General features: G+C 41.0%; 1 protein-coding gene across 2 annotated transcripts in view; it reads right to left on the bottom strand.

Moving 5' to 3' along the window:
• LOC113454327 (erythroblast NAD(P)(+)--arginine ADP-ribosyltransferase-like) overlaps nucleotides 1-14,317 on the bottom strand; it is a 30,699-nt gene extending 16,382 nt beyond the window's left edge. Inside the window, exons 1-2 of one of the 2 annotated variants that reach the window (XM_087918927.1) lie at nucleotides 14,260-14,317; nucleotides 2,788-2,858 (exon numbers count right to left, since the gene is read on the bottom strand). In XM_087918927.1, the coding sequence (XP_087775053.1) occupies nucleotides 2,788-2,850 (63 nt within the window). In that variant the 5' untranslated portion in view covers nucleotides 2,851-2,858; nucleotides 14,260-14,317. Of the gene's footprint in view, nucleotides 1-2,787; nucleotides 2,859-8,683; nucleotides 8,803-14,259 lie in introns of those variants that run through there. The other variant, XM_087918926.1, reaches the window with a different exon arrangement.
• Nucleotides 14,318-21,619: the final 7,302 nt, after the last annotated feature.

Here is a 21,619-nt window from a genome sequence, read left to right as displayed (position 1 = left end):
GTAGGCGTGGCTTTTTTGGGTTTTGGAGCAAACCCCTCCCCGCCATTTTGGGGGGCTTCTGGGCCTCAGGCAGGCCTCATGGGTGCAGCAGTAAGACAGGAAGGGGAATCCTGGCACAGCTGATCATAGGAACAGCTGATCGTCCTCTCCTTCCTTCCTCCTTCTCTCCTTCCTTCCTGCCTCTTCATTTTATTTCCTTCCTTCCTTCCTTCCTTCCTTCCTTCCTTCCTCCTGGGTGAAGAAGTAAGACAGCGAGGAATCCCGCACAGCTGATCATAGGAACAGCTGATCATCCTCTCCTTCCTTCCTTCCTTGTCCTCTCCTTCTTCCATTCCTTCCTCCTCTCTTTCTTTCCTTCCTTCCACCTCCTCTCCTTCCCTTCCTCCTCCTCTTCTTTCCTTCCTTCCTTCCTTCCTTCCTTTTCAATTTCCTTCCTTCCTTCCTTCCTTCCTTCCTTCCTTCCTTCCTTCCTTCCTCCTGGGTGAAGCAGTAAGACAGCGAGGGGAATCCCGGCACAGCTGATCATAGGAACAGCTGATAATCCTCTCCTTCCTTCCTTCCTTGTCCTCTCCTTCTTCCATTCCTTCCTCCTCTCTTTCTTTCCTTCCTTCCACCTCCTCTCCTTCCTTCCTCCTCCTCCTTCTTTCCTTCCTTCCTTCCTTCCTTCCTTCCTCCTGGGTGAATCAGTAAGACAGCGAGGGGATCCAGCATAGCTGATTATAGGAACAGCTGATCATCCTCTCCTTCCTCCCTCCCTCCTCCTCTCCTTCCTCCAATCCTTCCACCTCTCTTTCTTTCCTTCCTTCCTCCTCCTCTTTCTTTCCTTCCTTCCTTCCTTCCTTCCTTCCTTCCTTCCTTCCTTCCTCCTGGGTGAAGCAGTAAGACAGCGAGGGAATCCTGGCACAGCTGATCATAGGAACAGCTGATCATCCTCTCCTTCCTCCCTCCCTCCTCCTCTCCTTCTTCCATTCCTTCCACCTCTCTTTCTTTCCTTCCTTCCTCCTCCTCTCCTTCCTTCCTTCCCCCTCTCTTTCCTTCTTTCCTTCCTTCCTTCCTTCCTTCTCTCCTTCCTTCCTTCCTTCCTTTCTTCCTTCCTCCTCTCCTCTCCTCCCTTCCTTCCTTCCTCCTATTCTTCCTTCCTTTCTTTCTTCTCTCCTTCTTTCCTTCCTTCCTTCCATCCTTCCTCCTCTCTCTTTCCTTCCTGCCTTCCTTCCTCCCTCCCTCCCTCCCTTCCTTCCTTTCTTCCTTCTTCCTGGGCGAAGCAGTAGGACAGTGGGGGGAATCCCGGCACAGCTGATCATAGGAAAAGCTGATCGTCCTCTCCTCCCTCGCTCCCTTCCTTCCTTCTTCCTGGGCGAAGCAGTAGGACAGTGGGGGGAATCCCGGCACAGCTGATCGTAGGAACAGCTGATTGTCGGGAGGGGGAAAAACTTAAGGAGTTACTGGGCGGGCGAGTGTCAGATAGGCAGGGCAAGTTAGTGGGGAACGGACGACTGAGTCAGGGGCATGGCCAGCCAGAATTTACTCGCTGTTTTGCCACCCACACCAAATCCTTGCTACCGGTTCGTGTGAACCGGTGCAAACCGGCTGAAGACCACCACTGCTTTAGAGAATAGGTTAAGCACTCCCCGCCTCTCCTTTGGGGAATCTTCCCCTCACGTCTCCCCAAGTCCTTCTTTTCTCTAGACTGGCCAAGCCCAAATCCCGCAACCATCCTTCGTATGTTTGAGTCTCCCAGGCCTTTAATCCTCTTTAGTTGCTCTTCTCGGCACATTTTCCCAAAGCTTCCACCTCTTTCTGGGAGCACAGGGACCAAAACTGGATGCAGGATTCCAGGCCAGGATGAGGGGGAGACTTACTAAAGTTGTCAGGATTCCATCAATCTCCCTAATTAAATCATGATTCTCAATCCAATCTTCAAAACACTTCAAAAGGATTTATTAGAGGCGACATACTGACACTGCCTGTATGAAGCCAACTCTGGCATATGTTATTTGCAGTCTCCTGTGACCCTGTTTCCACCCCTCCTCCTGGGTGTTGTTATAAATTAAATACATTAAAGATAGATAGATCTATCTATCTATCCTTCCTGCCTACCTGCCTACTCCCTCTCTATCTATCTATCTATCTATCTATCTATCTATCTATCTATCTATCTATCTATCTATCTATCTATCTATCTATCTATCTATCCATCATCTCTCCCTGCCTGCCTACCTGCCTGCCTTCCTGACTGTCTGTCTGTCTGTCTGACGGATTGTCTGTCTGCCTCTCTTCCTATCTGTCTATCTGTCTTTCTGTCTATTATCTATCTATCTATCTCCATATCTATTATCTATCTATCTATCTATCTATCTATCTATCTGTCTATCCATCTATCCATCTATCCATCCATCCAACCCTCATCTGTAGCTAACTACAGATTTGTCCATCTATGTATTTTTGCATAAATAACTTTGGAGGAAGAGCCTGAATCCCTGAAGGGGGGGGTTGTGGTGGGGAGGGGGAGAAGAAGGAAGGGAGAAGAGACCCCCCCCTCAAGATGGGTGATGTTGTGGCCTTCGTGGCCTCTTCACACGCCTGGCTTCCACCTGGTTACAGATGGCTTCACCGTGGCCCGCCTGGGAGATGTTTGTTCTTCACCCTCTCCTGTTTTTTTTTTATAGACCCCGCCACCATCTTAAGAACAGGAAGTGGGTTTTGCGTCAAGCAGAGAGTGGTGGGGGGTTGAGGAGGGAAGTTCCCCATTCAAGAGGCGGAAACTCCCACGGCTCCTTCCCTTCGTACCTGCAACGGTCCAGCGAAGACGGCCATCAGACACAGGCCCTGGACCATCTGGATGGTCTTCATGGTGTTTCCTGCGGGGGGGGAGGGAGAAGAGAAGCAAGAAAGCGGAAAGTAAACCCTGGGCCTCGAGATAAAACGCTGAATTATGATCCGTCCCACCGATAAAGGAGACTTTTTTGGAAAGGGCAGGGTTGAGAGGAGGGGGTCCTTGGCGGGTGGTCTCTGAGCTGGGAGGAGGAATGGTTTCCATGAGACATTTCAGGACCTAACTAGGGAACATCAGAGAAGAGAAGAGAGAGAGAAGAGAAGAGAAGAGAAGGAAGGAAGGAAGGAAGGAAGGAAGGAAGGAAGGAAGGAAGGAAGGAAGGAAGGAAGGAAGCAAGGAAGGAAGGAAGGAAGGAAGGAAGGAAGGAAGGAAGGAAGGAAGGAAGGAGGAAGCAAGGAAGGAAGGAAGGAAGGAGGAGGAAGGAAGGAAGGAAAAGAAAGAAGAAAGAAAGAAAGAAAGAAAGAAAGAAAGAAAGAAAGAAAGAAAGAAAGAAAAAGAAAGAAAGAAAGAAAGAAAGAAAGAAAGAAAGAAAGAAAGAAAGAAAGAAGGGAGGTAGGTAGGAAGGTGCTTTCTCACTGGAGGTTTTTAAACAAAAGACAGCCACTTGTTTGAAAACTGTATAAGGCCTTCTGCTTGACCAGAGGGTCAGACTAGAAGACCTCCAAGCTCCCTTCCAACTCTGTCCTTCTCTCATATTATTATGATGTCCTGCTTCTAATAGCCACAGCTTCTTTAGAAGTTTCCAGAAAGTGGGGGGGGGACTGGGGATGACTGACAACACCCGATTCCAGAAGATAAGAGTGGGTTCAGACTTCCGGTTTGGGCTTCCTTGGCAACAGACCGAAATCTGCAATTGTGCATGGTTTCGATCCGTGATCGCCACCAGAGCACCCTGAGCCAGCAGCAGCAACATCAATCCAGCAGGCCAGAGGTCATTGGATGCCATGTTACAACATACCTCTCCTTCTCTCCCTCACACTGTCCCTTTCTCTCTCTCCCTTTCTCTCTCTCTCTTCCTCTCCTTCTCTCCCTCACGCTGTCCCTTTCTCTCTCTCTTTCTCTCTTCCTCTCCTTCTCTCCCTCACACTGTCCCTTTCTCTCTCTTTTTGCTCCCTTTCTCTTTCTCTCTCGCATTCTCTTTCTCTTTCTCTCTCTGTTACTCTCTCTCCCTCAGTCTTTCCTTCTCTCCCTCACACTCTCTTTCTCACACCCTCTTTCTTTCTCTCCCCTTCCTCTCTGTCTCTCTCCCTTTCTCTTCCTCTTTTTCACTCCCTCACTGTCTTTCTCTCTTCTTCTCCTTCTCTCCCTCACACTGTCCCTTTCTCTCTCTCTTTCTCTCTCTCTTCCTCTCTTTTCCTCCCTCACTCTCTTTCTCTCTTCCTCTCCTTCTCTCCCTCACACTGTCCCTTTCTCTCTCTCTCTCTCTTTCTCCCTTTCTTTCTCCCACTCTTTCTCTCTTCCTCTCCATCTCTCCCTCACTGTCCCTTTCTCTCTCTTTCTCTCTCTCTTTCTCTTTTTCTTCCTCTCTTTTTCTCCCTCACTCTCTTTCTCTCTTCCTCTCCTCTCCCTCACAGTCCCTTTCTCTCTCTCTTTCTCTCTTCCTCTCTTCCTCTCCCTCACACTGTCACTTTCTTTCTCTCTCTCTCTCTCTTTCTTCCTTTCTTTCTCCCACTCTCTTTCTCTCTTCCTCTCCTTCTCTCCCTCACTGTCCCTTTCTCTCTCTTTCTCTTTCTCCCTCTCTTCCTCTCTTTCTCTCCCTCACTCTCATTCTCTCTTCCTCTCCTTCTCTCCCTCACACTGTCTCTTTCTCTCTCTCTTTCTCTCTCTCTTTCTCTCTCTTTCTCTCCCACACACTCTTTCTCTCTTTCCCTTTCTCTTTCTCTCTCTCCCCCTCACTCTCTTTCTCTCTTCCTCACTCTTTTTCTCTCTTCCTCTCCTTCTCTCCATCACGCTGTCCCTCTCTCACTCTCTCTCTCCCTTTCTCTCCCTCACACTCTTTCTCTCTTTCCCTTTCTCTTTCTCTCTCCCTCACTCTCTTTCTCTCTTCCTCACAGGAGCATCCTGAGGTAAATCATCAGGTAAACCCCAGAACAGCATACAGAGCACACAAAAGAAAAAAGGCGGGGAAAAGAGAACACCCCGCCCTTCTCAACTAGCAACCAATCATAACGTAGATTGCCTCACGCAGCGGCCCCCAGCACCTTCCAACCAATCAACTACAACTGGGTGCTCTCGCCCATTGTTCTATTCGGACGGACATCAATCATGGTCTAGAATAGAGACGAGATGGATGTCACCAGACATGAGAGCAGACGATATGGAATAGAATATAAAAAGAAGCATGAAATTGAGTCTTGTGTCTGTATAAAGAAGTTCAACCCGGGACCATGCTATTTTCACAAAAGATGTTTTCCTTGTATTTTGGATGTGTGAAAACCCAGATAAAACTTTATTAAAAAAGAAAGAAAAAAGGATCAGCTAGGAGAACAAGAGAAGATTGTATGACATGGTTACCACTCGTTGCCTGTTGAAGAGGGAAATGGGTGGTGGAAAACAATACCTGGGCCATCACTTTCCATATTGATTTCTATAGCCGCCATTTTGTCAAGGGCCTCTGGACAGTGTACATCATCAAATAGAATGATTCAAACATTACACGGTAAATATACTTGGCACTTAGAAAAATGGCTGCTTTGGAATTTAAGACAGCCAGAATATGGGCAGATCACGATCCAATCATAGTCAGGTGGAAGGGGCAAAGGAGGATGAAATTGAGAGGGACACTGAACCAAGCTAGACTAAAAGACAAGGAGTTTATGCAAAGAATGGAAAGAGAAACTGACTTTAAAAAAAGAAGGAAATTAAAACGGAGAAACGTCACTACAAAATGTCTGGGATACGGCTAAAGCATACATGCAAGGATGAACCATAATATATATAGCAAGAAGAAAGAAGAAAAAGAAACAGCAGGGAAAAAAAACATTACAAATGTTTAACAAATGGACAAGGGAAACCAGCCTTTTGATAGAAGGTAAAACCTAAACTCCTTTGTTATAAGAGGCTTGGGAAAACAAATTTTTACTCTAAGATGCCTTGAAGATAAAGAGAATAGAAATTAATTATAAGAAAGACTTAAAGCACAGATTGGACGTTTCTTCTTTCCCTAATTTGACTTCACCCCTAGAAGAGAAATTGTAAAAAGAAGAAGCTTGTACTCTGCCTGGACTGTTTGATGACTGTGGGACTTTGGGACTTTTGGGAACTGTTTTAAGTTTGGAAATAACTGATTGGTTTAAGAAGAGGATACAGAAAGAGAAGAAGAAACAGTTTAAAATGGCTCTATCTCTTGATGAACTAAAAGAACAATATTTAAAAATAAAGAAAGAAGGCAAAGATGTTATGGGAGAAGCCCTTTGTTTTCTAGATATGGCGCTTGTCATGTGTCAGCAAATTAAACAACAGCTGCAAGAAGCCGAGGAAGAAGAAGCCATTTTTAATGAACTAAATGGCATGACTAAGAAAGAAAGGAGAAAGAGAGGAGCGAAAAGGAAGGACTTAAGAAATAAAAAAATATTTATGAAAGAGAAAAAGAAGATGCAAAAACAACAGAATGCTAGAAAGCAAAAGGAAAGAGGAATGCAGAAGGGAAATTAAGAAGACAGAGGTTTGGAGAGGAGGGGGTAAAAAGTTTAGGCGGGCTAAGAAGGAAAGGGAAAGGGGGAAAAAAGTTACAAAGGTATAAAACAAGATGGAGGAAAAGGAATTTTTTCAGGGATAATGGGTAATATATAGGATTTTTTTTTTAAAAAAGGGGGATTCTGCAAAGTACACATGAGTATTGTAATAGTGGTATTTGTATTATAAGTAGATAATCAGAACTTTTTAAGATCTAATAAAAGACTAAAATATCAAGGTATAACTTTAAAAAGTTTAATAATGAATGATAATAAGTTTTAATAAAATACTAAAGGGAATGTTTAAAATATTAGTTTGAATATACAGTTTAATGGATTAATGTGTTGATTGTTACGGATTTATTATTGTAGTATTGGTTTTTGAAATAGTAGAATGTACTAAGCAGAATCTGATTGGGATTTAGGTGTTATTTTAAATTTTAACGTAGGGGAATGATAGAAAGGCATCATACTCCGATTAGTGATTCCAGGAAACTATTCTCTCTTAAATTGGAAATGAGACAGATGTAAATGGAGAAATGGACAAAAGATATAAAAATATTTTTTAAAAAGCAAGATTAAATATATAAAACAGAATTAAGATGAGGCAAAAGTGGAGAGGAGTTATATAATAGATATAGAATGGTAAATAAGATGGTTAATGGTATATAAGAAGAGCGTGAATTCAATTGAGTCCATACAAAAAGAGGTAATCTGGGGCCAAGTTACTTTCTAGAAGAAAGTTTTATGTTTTTATGTCTATGTTTTATGTGTGTGTGTTTAATTAAGAATTAAATAATAAAATCTTGGAGGAAGACTAGATGAGAATAATTATAAACAAGCCAGAGGAAAATATAAAGTTGATGACTGGATAGCAGATAAATCAGAAAGGAAATATGATTGAATAATGATTAAAGAGAAACAATGTGGAATTTGGTAAAGGGAATTTACATGTTTATATGGAAATGGGATAAATTATAAGTATGTGATATAAAGCAATATGTTACCTGCCTTATAAGGATCTACAATGGAAAGAGGTTTTATGTTTTTAATGTTTAATGATGTTTTGTTTTGTTTGTTTGTTTGTAAAATCAATAAAACTTGTTTTAAAAAAATTAATGTAATATCAAAGAGAAAATGGAATTAATAAATTAATAAAACATAAATTAATTGGAATACCCTGTTTCTCCAACAAGACGGCCTCCCCCAATAGGAAGTCCCAGCATGTTTTATAGGCATGAAATGAAATTAAGCCCCTCCCCCCAAATTAAGGCCTATATTAAAACATGCAAAATGGGGGGGGGAAATGGCGGGGGGGGGCTTGCCGTTAGGAAGTACTTTTGTTGCATACCCGGATAGGGTGCTGCCTGCGTTGACCCCGATACGAAGTGTCCCACCAACACCGAGGTCAACATCGAAGCTGTGACGGCCCGCCCGAAGATGCAAGGGGGAGGAATTAACTCACCCCCAAAAAGACGGCCAGGCCGTTTTTTCGGGGCTCAAAAAAAAATAAGACCCGGCCTTATTATATGAGAAACATGGTAGGAAAGGAAGAAATAGCACAAAAAAATTAAAACAGCAAGACCAAAACTTCCTCCGGGAAGATCAGATTTTGGAATTGTGGGCGGGGGAGATGGAATTGAGGAGGATCAGAAGTGTGTGTGTGTGTGTGTGTGTGTGTCAAAAGAAGTTGTTGCTTCCCTGCTCTCAATTCCCGGCCTCACCTTAGTTGTCTGCCAGGAGAGAATTCAGCAGCCTTCAGAAAAGGAGCAATTCCCCCCCACAAAAAAATTTCTTGGAACATTCCCCACAACAACAACACAGGTGCTTCTGTGCGACACTTGTTGCTAAATCACCTGCTTTTCCCATCCACCACCCCAACCCTGAAGTTGCCTTTCCTAACAAGGGATCCTAAACATCTCAGGATCCACTTCCCAAGGTTAGGATCTCATCTACTCATTCCCCTCCATTAGCCTCCCTCCCCACCAGCATTTTGCTAACATCAGGATCTCCGCTTGTCCCATCTACCTGTTGGCCTTTCCCAGAGATCAGCAGCCTCTTGCTCTCGGCTGCTCCCTGACCCGCTTCCCACAACAGGCCCAGGAGGAGCTCACCCTGCGGCCCTGTGAAATGCCCACTTGCGGGGGGGGAAATCCTGATGCTTCTGGGGTCTCACCTGGTTGGAGGGAATCGGGTGGATCTGCCAGTCTCCTTTGCTTCTGCTCTGCGGAGTTTTTCCTCGTCCTTTGAACTGCGGGTGGAGTTTATGATGGGAACAAAGGCCACAGGTTGTAAACACTCAACGAGTTTTTATTCATTATAATATTGATTAATTTAGAAGCCTTTGGATCTTACAAAACTTGGACATGCAGATCTTTTTTAAAAATAAAAATAAAACTTAGTTCAGAGTATATGATACCAAAAAAAAAGGAAGAAAAAGAGCGAAGCAGCAACAAGTACCACCTACAGGCAGAAGTGAAAGTTAGGAGGTGCAAGTGACAAAAGGAAGCAGGGAATATAACCTCGAGAGACTGAAGAACTGACTGCTAGATATACAACTTTCCCATTATCATTTGTTTATGCTGAATAGCTGAGACCCAGAGCAAAACTCGGAGATCTTCTATTTTTAAAAGTGCCGCTCTTGGAACTCAAGTGGAAACTAAACCAATATAGTGAAATAGAAGCCGAGAACAGCAAAAGACTTCTTTTTCTCTTATTTATTTTTGTTCTATGACCACTCTACCTGTGGATATGAAACAATTGGTGGTTGAATTCTGGGGTTTTGGTGGACCTATGTGGATTACAATTTGCCGGCTTACCAATTTTTTATGATAAGAAGGGATTAGGGTTGGAAGCACCGGAAGAATAACCACAAGAATGATGGGACTAAAAGCCTGATAATCCTTGCATTGCAACTTATATTTTTGTCTTTCCCTCGGATTACAATTAATAGCCGTATCCTCTACTTTTTGTGGATTACAAGAACCAATATCCTTCAAAATGAGGAAAGCACCATCCGCACCATCTTCAGCAGCAGCAGCAACATCAATCTAGCAGGCCAGAGGTCATTGGATGCCATGTTACAACATACCTCTCCTTCTCTCCCTCACACTGTCCCTTTCTCCCTCTCTCTCTCTCCCTTTCTCTCTCTCTTTCTCTTTTTCTTCCTCTCTTTTTCTCCCTCACTCTCTTTCTCTCTTCCTCTCCTCTCCCTCACAGTCCATTTCTCTCTTTCTCTCTCTCTTCCTCTCTTCCTCTCTTTCTCTCCCTCACTCTCTTTCTCTCTTCCTCTCCTTCTCTCCCTCACACTGTCCCTTTCTCTCTCTTTCTCTCTCTCTTTCTCTCTCTTTCTCTCCCACACACTCTTTCTCTCTTTCCCTTTCTCTTTCTTTCTCTCTCCCTCACTCTCTTTCTCTCTTCCTCACAGGAGCATCCTGAGGTAAATCATCAAGTAAACCCCAGAACAGCATACAGAGCACACAAAAGAAAAAAGGTGGGGAAAAGAGAAACCCCCCCTTCTCAATCAGCAAACAATCATAACGTAGATTGCCTCACGCAGCGGCCCCCAGCACCTTCCAACCAATCAACTACAACTGGGTGCTCTCGCCCATTGTTCTATTCGGATGGACATCAATCATGGTCTAGAATAGAGACGAGATGGATGTCACCAGACATGAGAGCAGACGATATGGAATAGAATATAAAAAGAAGCATGAAATTGAGTCTTGTGTCTGTATAAAGAAGTTCAACCCGGGACCATGCTATTTTCACAAAAGATGTTTTCCTTGTATTTTGGATGTGTGAAAACCCAGATAAAACTTTATTAAAAAAGAAAGAAAAAAGGATCAGCTAGGAGAACAAGAGAAGATTGTATGACATGGTTACCACTCGTTGCCTGTTGAAGAGGGAAATGGGTGGTGGAAAACAATACCTGGGCCATCACTTTCCATATTGATTTCTATAGCCGCCATTTTGTCAAGGGCCTCTGGACAGTGTACATCATCAAATAGAATGATTCAAACATTACACGGTAAATATACTTGGCACTTAGAAAAATGGCTGCTTTGGAATTTAAGACAGACAGGAAATGAGGCCCTTGACACAGTCAAGGACCCAGGCCCAGGCGTACAATCTAGTCTTCGTGGGTTTCTGAAAGGTCAACAAGGTAGGAGTCATTCTGATCTCCAAAGAGGTTGATATCGAAATGAACATATGGGCAGACCATGATCCAATCATAGTCGGGTGGAAGGGGCAAAGGAGGATGAAATTGAGAGGGACACTGAACCAAGCTAGACTAAAGGACAAGGAGTTTATGCAAAGAATGGAAAGAGAAACTGACTTTAAAAAAAAAAAAAGCCTCGGTGACAGCAGGGATTTGCGTTTCTTTGCAATCCCCGCTGTGCTCACCATCTTAGTGCCTCCTATCCAGATGGATTTGGAGGATAAGGCTGCCTTGTAGAGACAGCTGAAGATAGGGAGGATCTGGGGAGGGGTATGGAGGTGCCGCAGACCCCCCCGCACCCAGTTTAAACCTCCTTCTCTCAAGACGATGTAGCGACGGTCTTATGGCCGCCATGAAGAGGCTGGCATCTGGGAAAAGATTGCGCAGGAGGGGTGCTGAAGGAGGGAAAAAAAAACAGAAAAGGCTTTTGGCTGAACCAGGACAACAATTAACATCTGAATACCCTGGAACTTTGGCTTTTCAAGTGATATATTGTTTCCCAAAGGATCATTAAGCTGCGGTGGAAAGTAAAGGGAAAGTTTTTTCTTTCTCCTCACTTTCCTTCCCACGGAGGCAGCAGATGGAAACCCGAAACACCCGTATTGGCAATAAGAAGGTATTAACTTTTAAAATTGAAGCCAAGGGGAAATTATATTTTCAAATATTGATTCTTTAAAACTCAAACCTTTTTGCTTTAAGGGGGAAGGAAGAGAGATAAATGATTTATACTAACGTTTGTTGAAGGAGACTGCTTGGAGTTTTATAAGATTAGAGACTAAACTGTAATAAAACTTCCAAAAAATGTCTTGGAATTTTGTAATTGAATTCTCCCCCAGGAAGAGCAAATGACTTTGGGACTTTAACTATCTTTTGAAAGACTAAGAAAACATTTGGACTGCTTAAAAAAAATAAAATAAATCCTTTTCTGTTCACAATGGTGTCTTTTGAAGAATTGAAAATGCAGTTTGAAAAATTAAGACAAGAGGAAGATGGCTCTTTTGGATCTATTTTTGGCTTTTTAGAAATGGCGATTTGTGCTTACCAGGAAATGCAACAAGAAAGAGGCTGGGACGATGAAGAAGAAGCCATCTTTAATGGACATATGATTTCAAAAAAGGGTAAAAAGGAGAAGGAAATCAAGAATTTAAGCTCTAAAAAAACAATTAAGAAAGGAAAAAGAAAGGTGAAAAATTGATATAATGATAGAAAGCAATGGAAAAGAGGAATGCAACAGAGAGGGGAGATTAAAAAGTGGGAGATTGAGAGAGGGGAGGGTAAAAAGGCTAGATTTGATAAGGAAGGAAGAGACAAAGCAAAGGGAAGTTATAAGGACTTTAAACAAGATGTTGTTTGTTTTGTTTATAAGCAACTTTTTTTCAGAGACAAAGGGTAAAATAAAGTTTTAATAGAGATTCTGCAAAGGTACACAAGACTGCATTTTATATTTGTATTTGAAATATGTGTCAATAAAATATTGTAGGGACTGTGTAATTGATGTGTATTTAACTAATTTGTTAGGGAATACTATTTTTAATATTTATAAGAATATTACGTTTGTTTTTTTTTTCTTTAAATGGTATTTAGAATGTACTAAGCAGAATCAGAATAGAAATAATGTTTAATTTTAAGCATTGAGTTTGGGGGGAAAATAGAAAGGTGTCATACTTCAACCAGTTATTATAGGGACAAGATTCTGTTCAAGAGAAAGATAAATGGATGATTGAAAAAGAGCGGACAAAAAATACAAGTGAAATGATTTAAATTGAGATTAAATAAATAAAGTAGAATTAAGAGAGTGAGAAGAGGGGAGAAGATATCTGTAAAATGTAGAATCTTTAATAGGATATGAAATAGTATATAAGCTGAGCATGAATTTAAGTCTGTACCAAAAGTTATAAGCCGGGGTTAAGCCGCTTTCTAAAAAGAAGTTTTATATTTTCTATGTTATGTGTTTGTTAGTTTATATTTGTTTATTGAGGAGTAATATTGGATAAGAACATATGAAATAGTAACAATATGAAATATAGTAAGATGAAATATATGAATGAATAAAACTGAATAGAAATAAAGGAAGAAACAGTAAGAAGGTGGAAAACAGTAATAAGATATGAAGTTGAATATATAAGATGTTTATTAAGTTATGTGTGGAAATGTGATAATTTAGAATTATATTGTACTTAAATGAGATGTCTTATTTGTTTTGTTAAGTAGTTGTTGGAAAAGATGTCTTATGTTCTTATGTCTCATGTTTTGTTCGTGTACTGTTTTTTTTTTTTTGAAAATTAATAAAACTTTACAAAAAAAAAAAAGGAAAAAGAAGAAACGTCACTACAAAACGTCTGGGATACGGCTAAAGCATACATGCAAGGATGAGCCATAATATATATAGCAAGAAGAAACAAGAAAAAGAAACAGCAGGGGGAAAAAAAACATTACAAGAAGGACACAAAAAGCTGGCAATAAAAATAATGTAATGTCAAAGAGAAAATGGAATTAATAAATTAATAAAACATAAATTAATTGGAATACCCTGTTTCTCCAACAAGACGGCCTCCCCCAATAGGAAATCCCAGCATGTTTTATAGGCATGAAATGAAATTAAGCCCCTCCCCCCAAATTAAGGCCTATATTAAAACATGCAAAATGGGGGGGGAAATGGCAGGGGGGGGCTTGCCGTTAGGAAGTACTTTTGTTGCATACCCGGATAGGGTGCTGCCTGCGTTGACCCCGATACGAAGTGCCCCACCAACACCAAGGTCAACATCGAAGCCGCCACGGCCCGCCCGAAGATGCAAGGGGGAGGAATTAACTCACCCCCAAAAAGACGGCCTAGCCGTTTTTTCAGGGCTCAAAAAAAAAATAAGACCCGGCCTTATTATATGAGAAACAGGGTAGGAAAAGAAGAAATGGCACCAAAAAATTAAAACAGCAAGACCAAAACTTCCTCCGGGAAGATCAGGTTTTGCAATTGTGGGCGGGGGAGATGGAATTGAGGAGGATAAGGAGTGGTGTGTGTGTGTGTGTGTGTGTGTCAAAAGAAGTTGTTGCTTCCCTGCTCTCGATTCCCAGCCTCACCTTAGTTGTCTGCCAGGAGAGAATGCAGCAGCCTTCAGAAAAGGAGCAATTCCCCCCCACAAAAAAATTTCTTGGAACATCCCCCACAACAACAACACAGGTGCTTCTGTGCGACACTTGTTGCTAAGTCACCTGCTTTTCTCAGCCATCCCCCCCAACCCCGAAGTTGCCTTTCCTGACAAGGGATCCTAAACATCTCAGGATCCACTTCCCAAGGTTAGGATCTCATCTACTCATTCTCCTCCATCAGCCCCCCTCCCCAACGGCACTGACTTTGCTAACATCAGGATCTTCGCTTGTCCCATCTACCTGTTGGCCTTTCCCAGAGATCGGCAGCCTCTTTTTCTCGGCTGCTCCCTGACCCGCTTCCCACAACAGGCCCAGGAGGAGCTCACCCTGCGGCCCTGTGAAATGCCCACTTGTGGGGGGGGATCCTGATGCTTCTGGGGTCTCACCTGATTGGAGGGAATTGGGTGGATCTGCCAGTCTCCTTTGCTTCTGCTCTGCGGAGTTTTTCCTCGTCCTTTGAACTGCAGGTGGAGTTTATGATGGGAACAAAGGTCACAGGTTGTAAACCCACAAGGAAGTTTTATTCATGATAATATTAATTTAGAAGCCTTTGGATCTTACAAAACTTGGACATGCAGACTTTTTTTTTAAAAAAAAATAAAACTTAGTTCGGAGTATATGATACCAAAAAAAAAGGAAGAAAAAGAGAAGCAGCAACAATAGAGAAGGGCAAAACAATAGACGCAATCTACAAAGACTTCTGTAAAGCCTTTGATTCAGTGGTACACGACAAACTACTACTAAAAATAAAATCTTACGGTATCTCTGGACACCTGCATAACTGGATAGAAGCATTCCTGTCAAACAGACAACAAATGGTCAAAATTGGGAGTGTCCTATCAAATTCTGTACCTGTCAATAGTGGTGTCCCCCAAGGCAGTGTTCTAGGACCAACTCTCTTCATACGCTACATAAATGACCTCTGTGATCATATTAAGAGCAACTGCGTTCTTTTCGCTGATGATGTAAAGCTGTTCAATACCACAGACAATACTGCTACCCTTCAAAAAGATCTTGACTGTGTATCAGAATGGTCAAACAAATGGCAACTTCAAATCTCAACAAATAAATGCTCTGTCTTACATATTGGCAAAAAATCCGAAAATAAAATACAAGCTGAATAGTCAAGATCTTGTTGATGATCCAAACTCTGTAAAGGACCTTGGAATACTCACCTCTAATGATCTAAGTGCTAGTGCCACTGCAACTACATAGCCAAAAAGGCATTAAGAGTTGTTAACCTAATCTTACGTAGCTTTTCTCTGGTAATATCACACTACTAACTAGAGCATACAAAACATTTGCTAGACCAATACTCGAATACAGCTCATCAGTCTGGAACCCACATTACGTATCTGATATTAGCACAATTGAGAAAGTCCAGAAATATTTCACAAGAAGAGTTCTCCACTCCTCTACTGTTGCAGAATACCTTATGCCACCAGACTTGAAATTCTAGAACTAGAAAACCTTGAATTACGCCGTCTTCGGTCTGATTTAAGCATGGTATATAAAATCATACATTGCAATGTCCAACCTGTCAATGAATACTTCAGCTTCAACCATAACAACACAAGAGCACACAACAGATACAAACTCAAGGTTAACCGCACCAAGCTTGATTGCAGGAAATACGACTTCAGCAACAGAGTGGTCAATGTCTGGAATACTCTACCCAACTCTGTAGTTTCTTCCCCAAACCCCAAAAACTTTAACCTTAGACTGTCTACTATTGACCTCACCCTTTCCTAAGAGGTCTGTAGGGGGTGTGCATAAGCGCACCAACGTGCCTACCGTCCCTGTCCTATTGTTTCTTTTATTTTTCTTTCATTTTTCTTATATGTACTCATTTCATGTATTCATAATTATGTATACACTTTTACTTATTATCTCGTAAACAATTGACAAATAAATAAAATAAATAAAAATAAATAAAATAAAAACAGCACCACCTACAGGCAGAAGTGAAAGCCAGGAGATGCAAGTGACAAAAGGAAGCGGGGAATATAACCTCGAGAGACCGAAGAACTGACTGCTAGATATACAACTTTCCCATTATCAGTTGTTTATGCTGAATAGCTGAGACCCTGAGCGAAACACAGAGATCTTCTATTTTTAAACAGTGCCGCTCTTGGAACTCAAGTGGAAACTAAATCAATACAGTGAAATAGAAGCCGAGAACGGCAAAAGACTTCTCTTTTTCTTATTTATTTTTTGTTCTGTGACCACTCTACCTGTGGATATGAAACAATTGGTGGTTGAATTCTGGGGGTTTGGTGGACCTATGTGGATTACAATTTGCCGGCTTATCAATTTTTTTATGATAAGAAGAGATTAGGGTTGGAAGCACCTGAAGAATAACCACAAGAATGATGGGACTAAAAGCCTGATGATCCTTGCATTGCAACTTATATTTTTGTCTTTCCCTCGGATTATAACTAATGGCTGTATCCTCTAGTTTTTTGTGGATTACAAGAACCAATATCCTTCAAAATGAGGAAAGCACCATCCGCACCATCTTCAGCAGCATCCAGTCCAGCAGGTCAAAGTCTTTGGATACCATGTTACAGCAAAAGAAAATGAACACAATGCAGACAGAATTGAAAATTATGATCCAAGCTCCGCATGATGATGTGAAAGGAAAGAATAGGGAAAGTAGAGGATAAAATATAGAATTTTCAACAAATGATGGTGAGGAATGAACAATGCATTCAGAAAGTAGAAAAGAAAGCTGAGCAAACAGAAAAAAAAGAGCGGAAGAAGTTGATTATAGACTTACCTTGGCAGATACAAATAAAGAAAGAACAATAATATCACTTAAGATGGATAGGGTATTACTTGCGGTTTCGGAATATGGAGGGGGGAAAAAGGGAGAAAATTCAGCGGAGATATCAACAGAGCTGCCGGCAGATGCTCTAGAGGTGACCAAAGACAAAATTCTTGCTGAGATTGATGAAATATTTAGAATTCATACCGGATATGCAACAAGAAACAGACTTGCTAGAGAGACACAAATGCGATTCACTCAAAAAAACGCAATAGAATTCTACAAAAGATTCTACAGAAAGCGAGAGACGATCCTTTCAAAGATAAAGGGAAAGAAATAGTAGTCTTAAAACATTGCAACCAGCCCCCTACAATACTATTCATAATAGCAAATGGAAAGGCCCCCCCATTTGAGAACCCCAAGAAAGCTTCAACAGGGCCCACTTTCTGGCTGCTGCCCCTCCCCCACTCCTTGGGGGGTCGGGGTCCTTGATCAGCCAAACCAGAAACCCCTCCCCTTCCAATATCTCCCTCCTCGCTTCCTCGGCCCTTTGCAGCCGGCTTTGGGGCGGGGTGGGATTCAACATGTCCACCACCAGGACACCAGAAACCGCTCCGAACCGGCTGAATACCACCTCTATTCCCAGCCTTGCCGGAGTGTATGGGAGAAGTCTAAATCCATGATGGCGAACCTATGCCACGCGTGCCACAGGTGGCACACAGAGCCACTTGTGCCGGCACGTGAGCTGCAGGCCAACTTACCTCACTGCACATCTGCGTGCCTTGCAATTGATTTTCGGCTGGTTTGAGGTCTTTTCCGGCCTCCCAAAGCCTTGAGGAAGGCTTCTGCAGGCTTCTGCAGGCTTTGCAGGCTGCAGGCTGAAAACTAGTCCCGTTTTGTCACTGCCCGTTTATCCGAAAATACCAGAAGTGATGAAATAGGGCTAGTTTTCCGCCTGCCAAGGCTGCAGAAGCCGTTCTCAAGCCTTTGGGAGGCCCCCAAAAGGCCTCAAACTGGCTGAAAATCAGCTGTGAGCTGCAGTGCAGGTAAGGGGGGAGTGGGAGGTGGGGATTGCGCACACGTGCGTAGGGACGTGTGGGGGGCACGCATTGCCTTCTGGGAGCTGAGCATGCAAGCACATGCACAGTTTTTGGCACAGGAGCCCAAAAAGGTTAGCCACCCCTGGTCTAGATGGTGTCAAGATACCCCCCTCCAACTCGCCCATCCTGTTCTGAAATTGAAAGAAGCAGGGAAGGGAGGGGTGGCGGGGTGAAATGCCAGCCAGCCGAGAGGGTTGCCTCATGAATGCGGATTGGCATGTCCCCCCCAAAGGCCTTTCCCATAATCATTCCATCGTCCTCCTCTTCCCTCGGCCCCATGGAAGCCCTTCCCCAGAGGATCCCACCCATCATCCCCAAAGCCGATCCACTCTTGATCCTTCCTCCCCCTTGACCACTCCTGGAAAAATCCCTCATTTGGGACAGGCTGAGGAGCAATCGTTCCATTGTCCTCAAGTGACGATGGTTCAGAGCGACCGTTCAAAATGACAAAAAGACAACAACCCCCAAACCCTTAAAAAAAAGTACTTCCAATCCAGTCCAGAAGCTATGTGTTGCAGAACCATCGCGGTCATTTACCTTTACGGACGGCCACCGAGATGCCGTGACGTGAACCCCCCTCCCTATTTGTCCCCCTCCCATCCTGCCTCATTGGGTCTTTGCTGGCCTCCTGGATTCCACTTTCTCCTCTCCACCCTGTTGCCAATTGCTCACATTCCCTTTTCGAAGACACGCCCCCACCCCCAGAAGAGTCCGATTCATGCGCCGGGAAAGCACTGTTCTTGAACTCAAGACGCTGGTACTACCATTTTCCTTAGCTCTCCCATTGTTCCTGCTTCACCGGCATGGAGTACCCTACATCCCTGAAAAAAATAAAAGCTAGCGTATTATAATATAATAGTAACAATATAATAAATATAATAATATATTATATAATAATAATAAATATATAATAATATATTAGGTCATAATATAATATAATATAATATAATATAATATAATATAATATAATATAATATAATATAATATAATATAATATAATATAATATAATATATAATCTAAAATAAAATAAAATCTAATTTAATCTAATCTCATCTAAAATATCATATCAAATCATAAAATATAATAATATAACATAACATAACAAAACAAAACATAATATAATTAAATCTAATCTAATCTAATTAAATCTAATCCAATCTAATGAAATCTAATCTAATATAATCTAATATAATACAATACAATAATAATCTAAACTCATCTCATCTCATCTCTATCATATCATATCATATCATAAAACATAATAACATAACATCATAAGATAATATCATATATCATGTCATATCATATTATATATTATAATATAATATTATATAATCTAATCTATTCTAATCTAATCTAATCTAATATAGTATAATATAAAATCTAATATAATCTAATACAATACAATACAAACTAATCCAATCCAATCTAATCTAATCTAATTAATCTAATCTAATCTAAAATCTAATTTAATCTAATCTAATCGAAAACAAGACAATATAATATAATCTCATATCATCTCATCTCATATCATAAAATATAATAACATATAATAAAATATAATAATATAACCTAACCTAACCTAATCTAATCTAATAAAATAGTATATATTATAATATAATATAATATATTATTACATAATATATAATCTAAATTAATCTAAAATCTAATCTAATACAATCTAATCTAATCTAATACAGGACAAGACAAGAGAAGACAAGACAATATAATCTCATATCATATTATATCATATCATAAAATATCATAAAATATAATAAAATAATCTAACCTAACCTAACCTAACCTAACCTAACCTAACCTAACCTAACATAATATAATCATATCATATCATATCATATCATAAAATAAAATAAAATAATAGGTCATATAATCTAATCTAATCTAACATAATCTAACATAACATAACATAATATAATTAAATCTAATCTAATATTATATAATCTATTCTAATCTAAAATCTAATCTATTCTAATACAATACAATACAATACAATCTAATTTAATCCAATCCAATCCAACCCAATGTAATGTAATGTAATGTAATGTAAGAGAAGAGGAAGAGAAGAGAAGAGAAGAGAAGAAAAGACGAGACGAGACGATACGATACGATACGATACAATACAATACAATACAATACAATACAATAATCATCTCATCTCATATAATAAAATATAATAAAATAACATAACATTACATAACATAACATGACATGACCTGACATGACATGACCTGACCTGACCTGACCTGACCTGAGATAAAGATAGAGATAGAGATATAGAGATTGAAATAGAGATCGATAGAGATAGATAGATAGATAATTAGATAGATAGATAGATAGATAGATAGATAGATAGATAGATAGATAGAGATAGAGACATAGACATAGACAAAGATATCGACATAGACATGGATGGATGGATGGATGGATGGATGGATGGATAGATAGATAGATAGATAGATAGATAGATAGATATAGACCGATATCGATATAGATATAGATGTAGATGTAGATAGAGATAGATAGAGATAGAGATAGATAGAGATAGAGATAGAGATAGATAGATAGATAGATAGATAGATAGATAGATAGATAGATAGATAGATAGATAGATAGATAGAGACATGGATATAGATATAGATATATACAGATATACAAAATATGTAACTGTATATGGATATACAGAATATCTATGAATATACAGAATAGATGTCTATGGAAGGAATATATACGACTGTACAGAGCGTTTATGAACATATTGAATATAAGTATCATGCACGGGGTGTTTATACGAGATGGATTATATATTATCAGAGAAAGTATCAATGGATCATTAGATTCAATGGATTGGTAGGGAGGGAGAGGGGGAGAGAGAGGAGAGGGAGGGAGAGAATGGAATGGAACAGAACAGAAAATAAAACAGAACAGAATAATAGAATAGAATGGAATGGAATGGAATGGAATGGAATGGAATTGTGGTAATATATTTTATTCTGTGGGTCCTTGTATAGCTTTGCATAGATCTAGGGACTAAAAAATGCCTCTGGTGGGGGGGGCATTTCCGCCTGCTATGGGTGTTTTTGTCCTGTTAGGACCTGCGAAGCTTAGAGGACCAGATATGTCAGTGAAAGGTCATAGTAAATAGCTGAGCCATTCCCATGGGAATTTCCGCAGATGTATATTCTCATCCTGTTTGTTCTCATCCTATATATCCTGTGGAAATAACATCCTGTTGAGGTCACTTGTTTTCTGTATATGCATTTTGTTCTCAATAAAAGCTGGTACCTGGGTCTACTCAGGGCTGGCATCTGCTCAGACGTTTTCCCTGCGTCTCATTTCAAATGTCAGTCCACCACAAGTGGTGACCCCGACGTGATAGTTTGGAAGGCTATACGTTTTGGCGTGATAGCTTGAAAGCTATACGTTTCCCGCATCCTATACTCATCGTCGCGGACGTCGACTGGGCCCTCATCTTCTTCGCTGGACGGAGACAGATTCTTTTCGTGAGTATGGGGGGAGATCTCTCGAAAGCTCAGACAAAGCATTTTAGGGAAATGAGAGAGATCGCTGGGAATAGTTTTAAGTTTGGAGTTCATAGTAGAGGACATGAAGTAGGAAAGAAAGAAATTGAGGACTTATTACAGTATGTTTGGAAACATATTCCATGTTATCCAGAGGGAGGTAGTATTAAAGTAGAGTGCTGGAGAAAGATAGGGAAATTTTTGCACGAGGAGCCTCGTGCCCCTTCTTCAATTTTGTTAACCTGGAGGGTAGTTATGGATGCATTAGCTACTCATGAACAACCGCTCCTAGCACCCCCTGAAGAAGGTTTGCCGCCTTACCATGCGGTACGTATATTG

Source organism: Pseudonaja textilis, unplaced genomic scaffold, assembly GCF_049901715.1.
Source record: "Pseudonaja textilis isolate UNSWEBS1 unplaced genomic scaffold, rPseTex1.2 PTEXSCF22, whole genome shotgun sequence".
NCBI lineage: Eukaryota > Metazoa > Chordata > Lepidosauria > Squamata > Elapidae > Pseudonaja > Pseudonaja textilis.
This window is presented reverse-complemented; position numbering and strand designations above follow the sequence as displayed.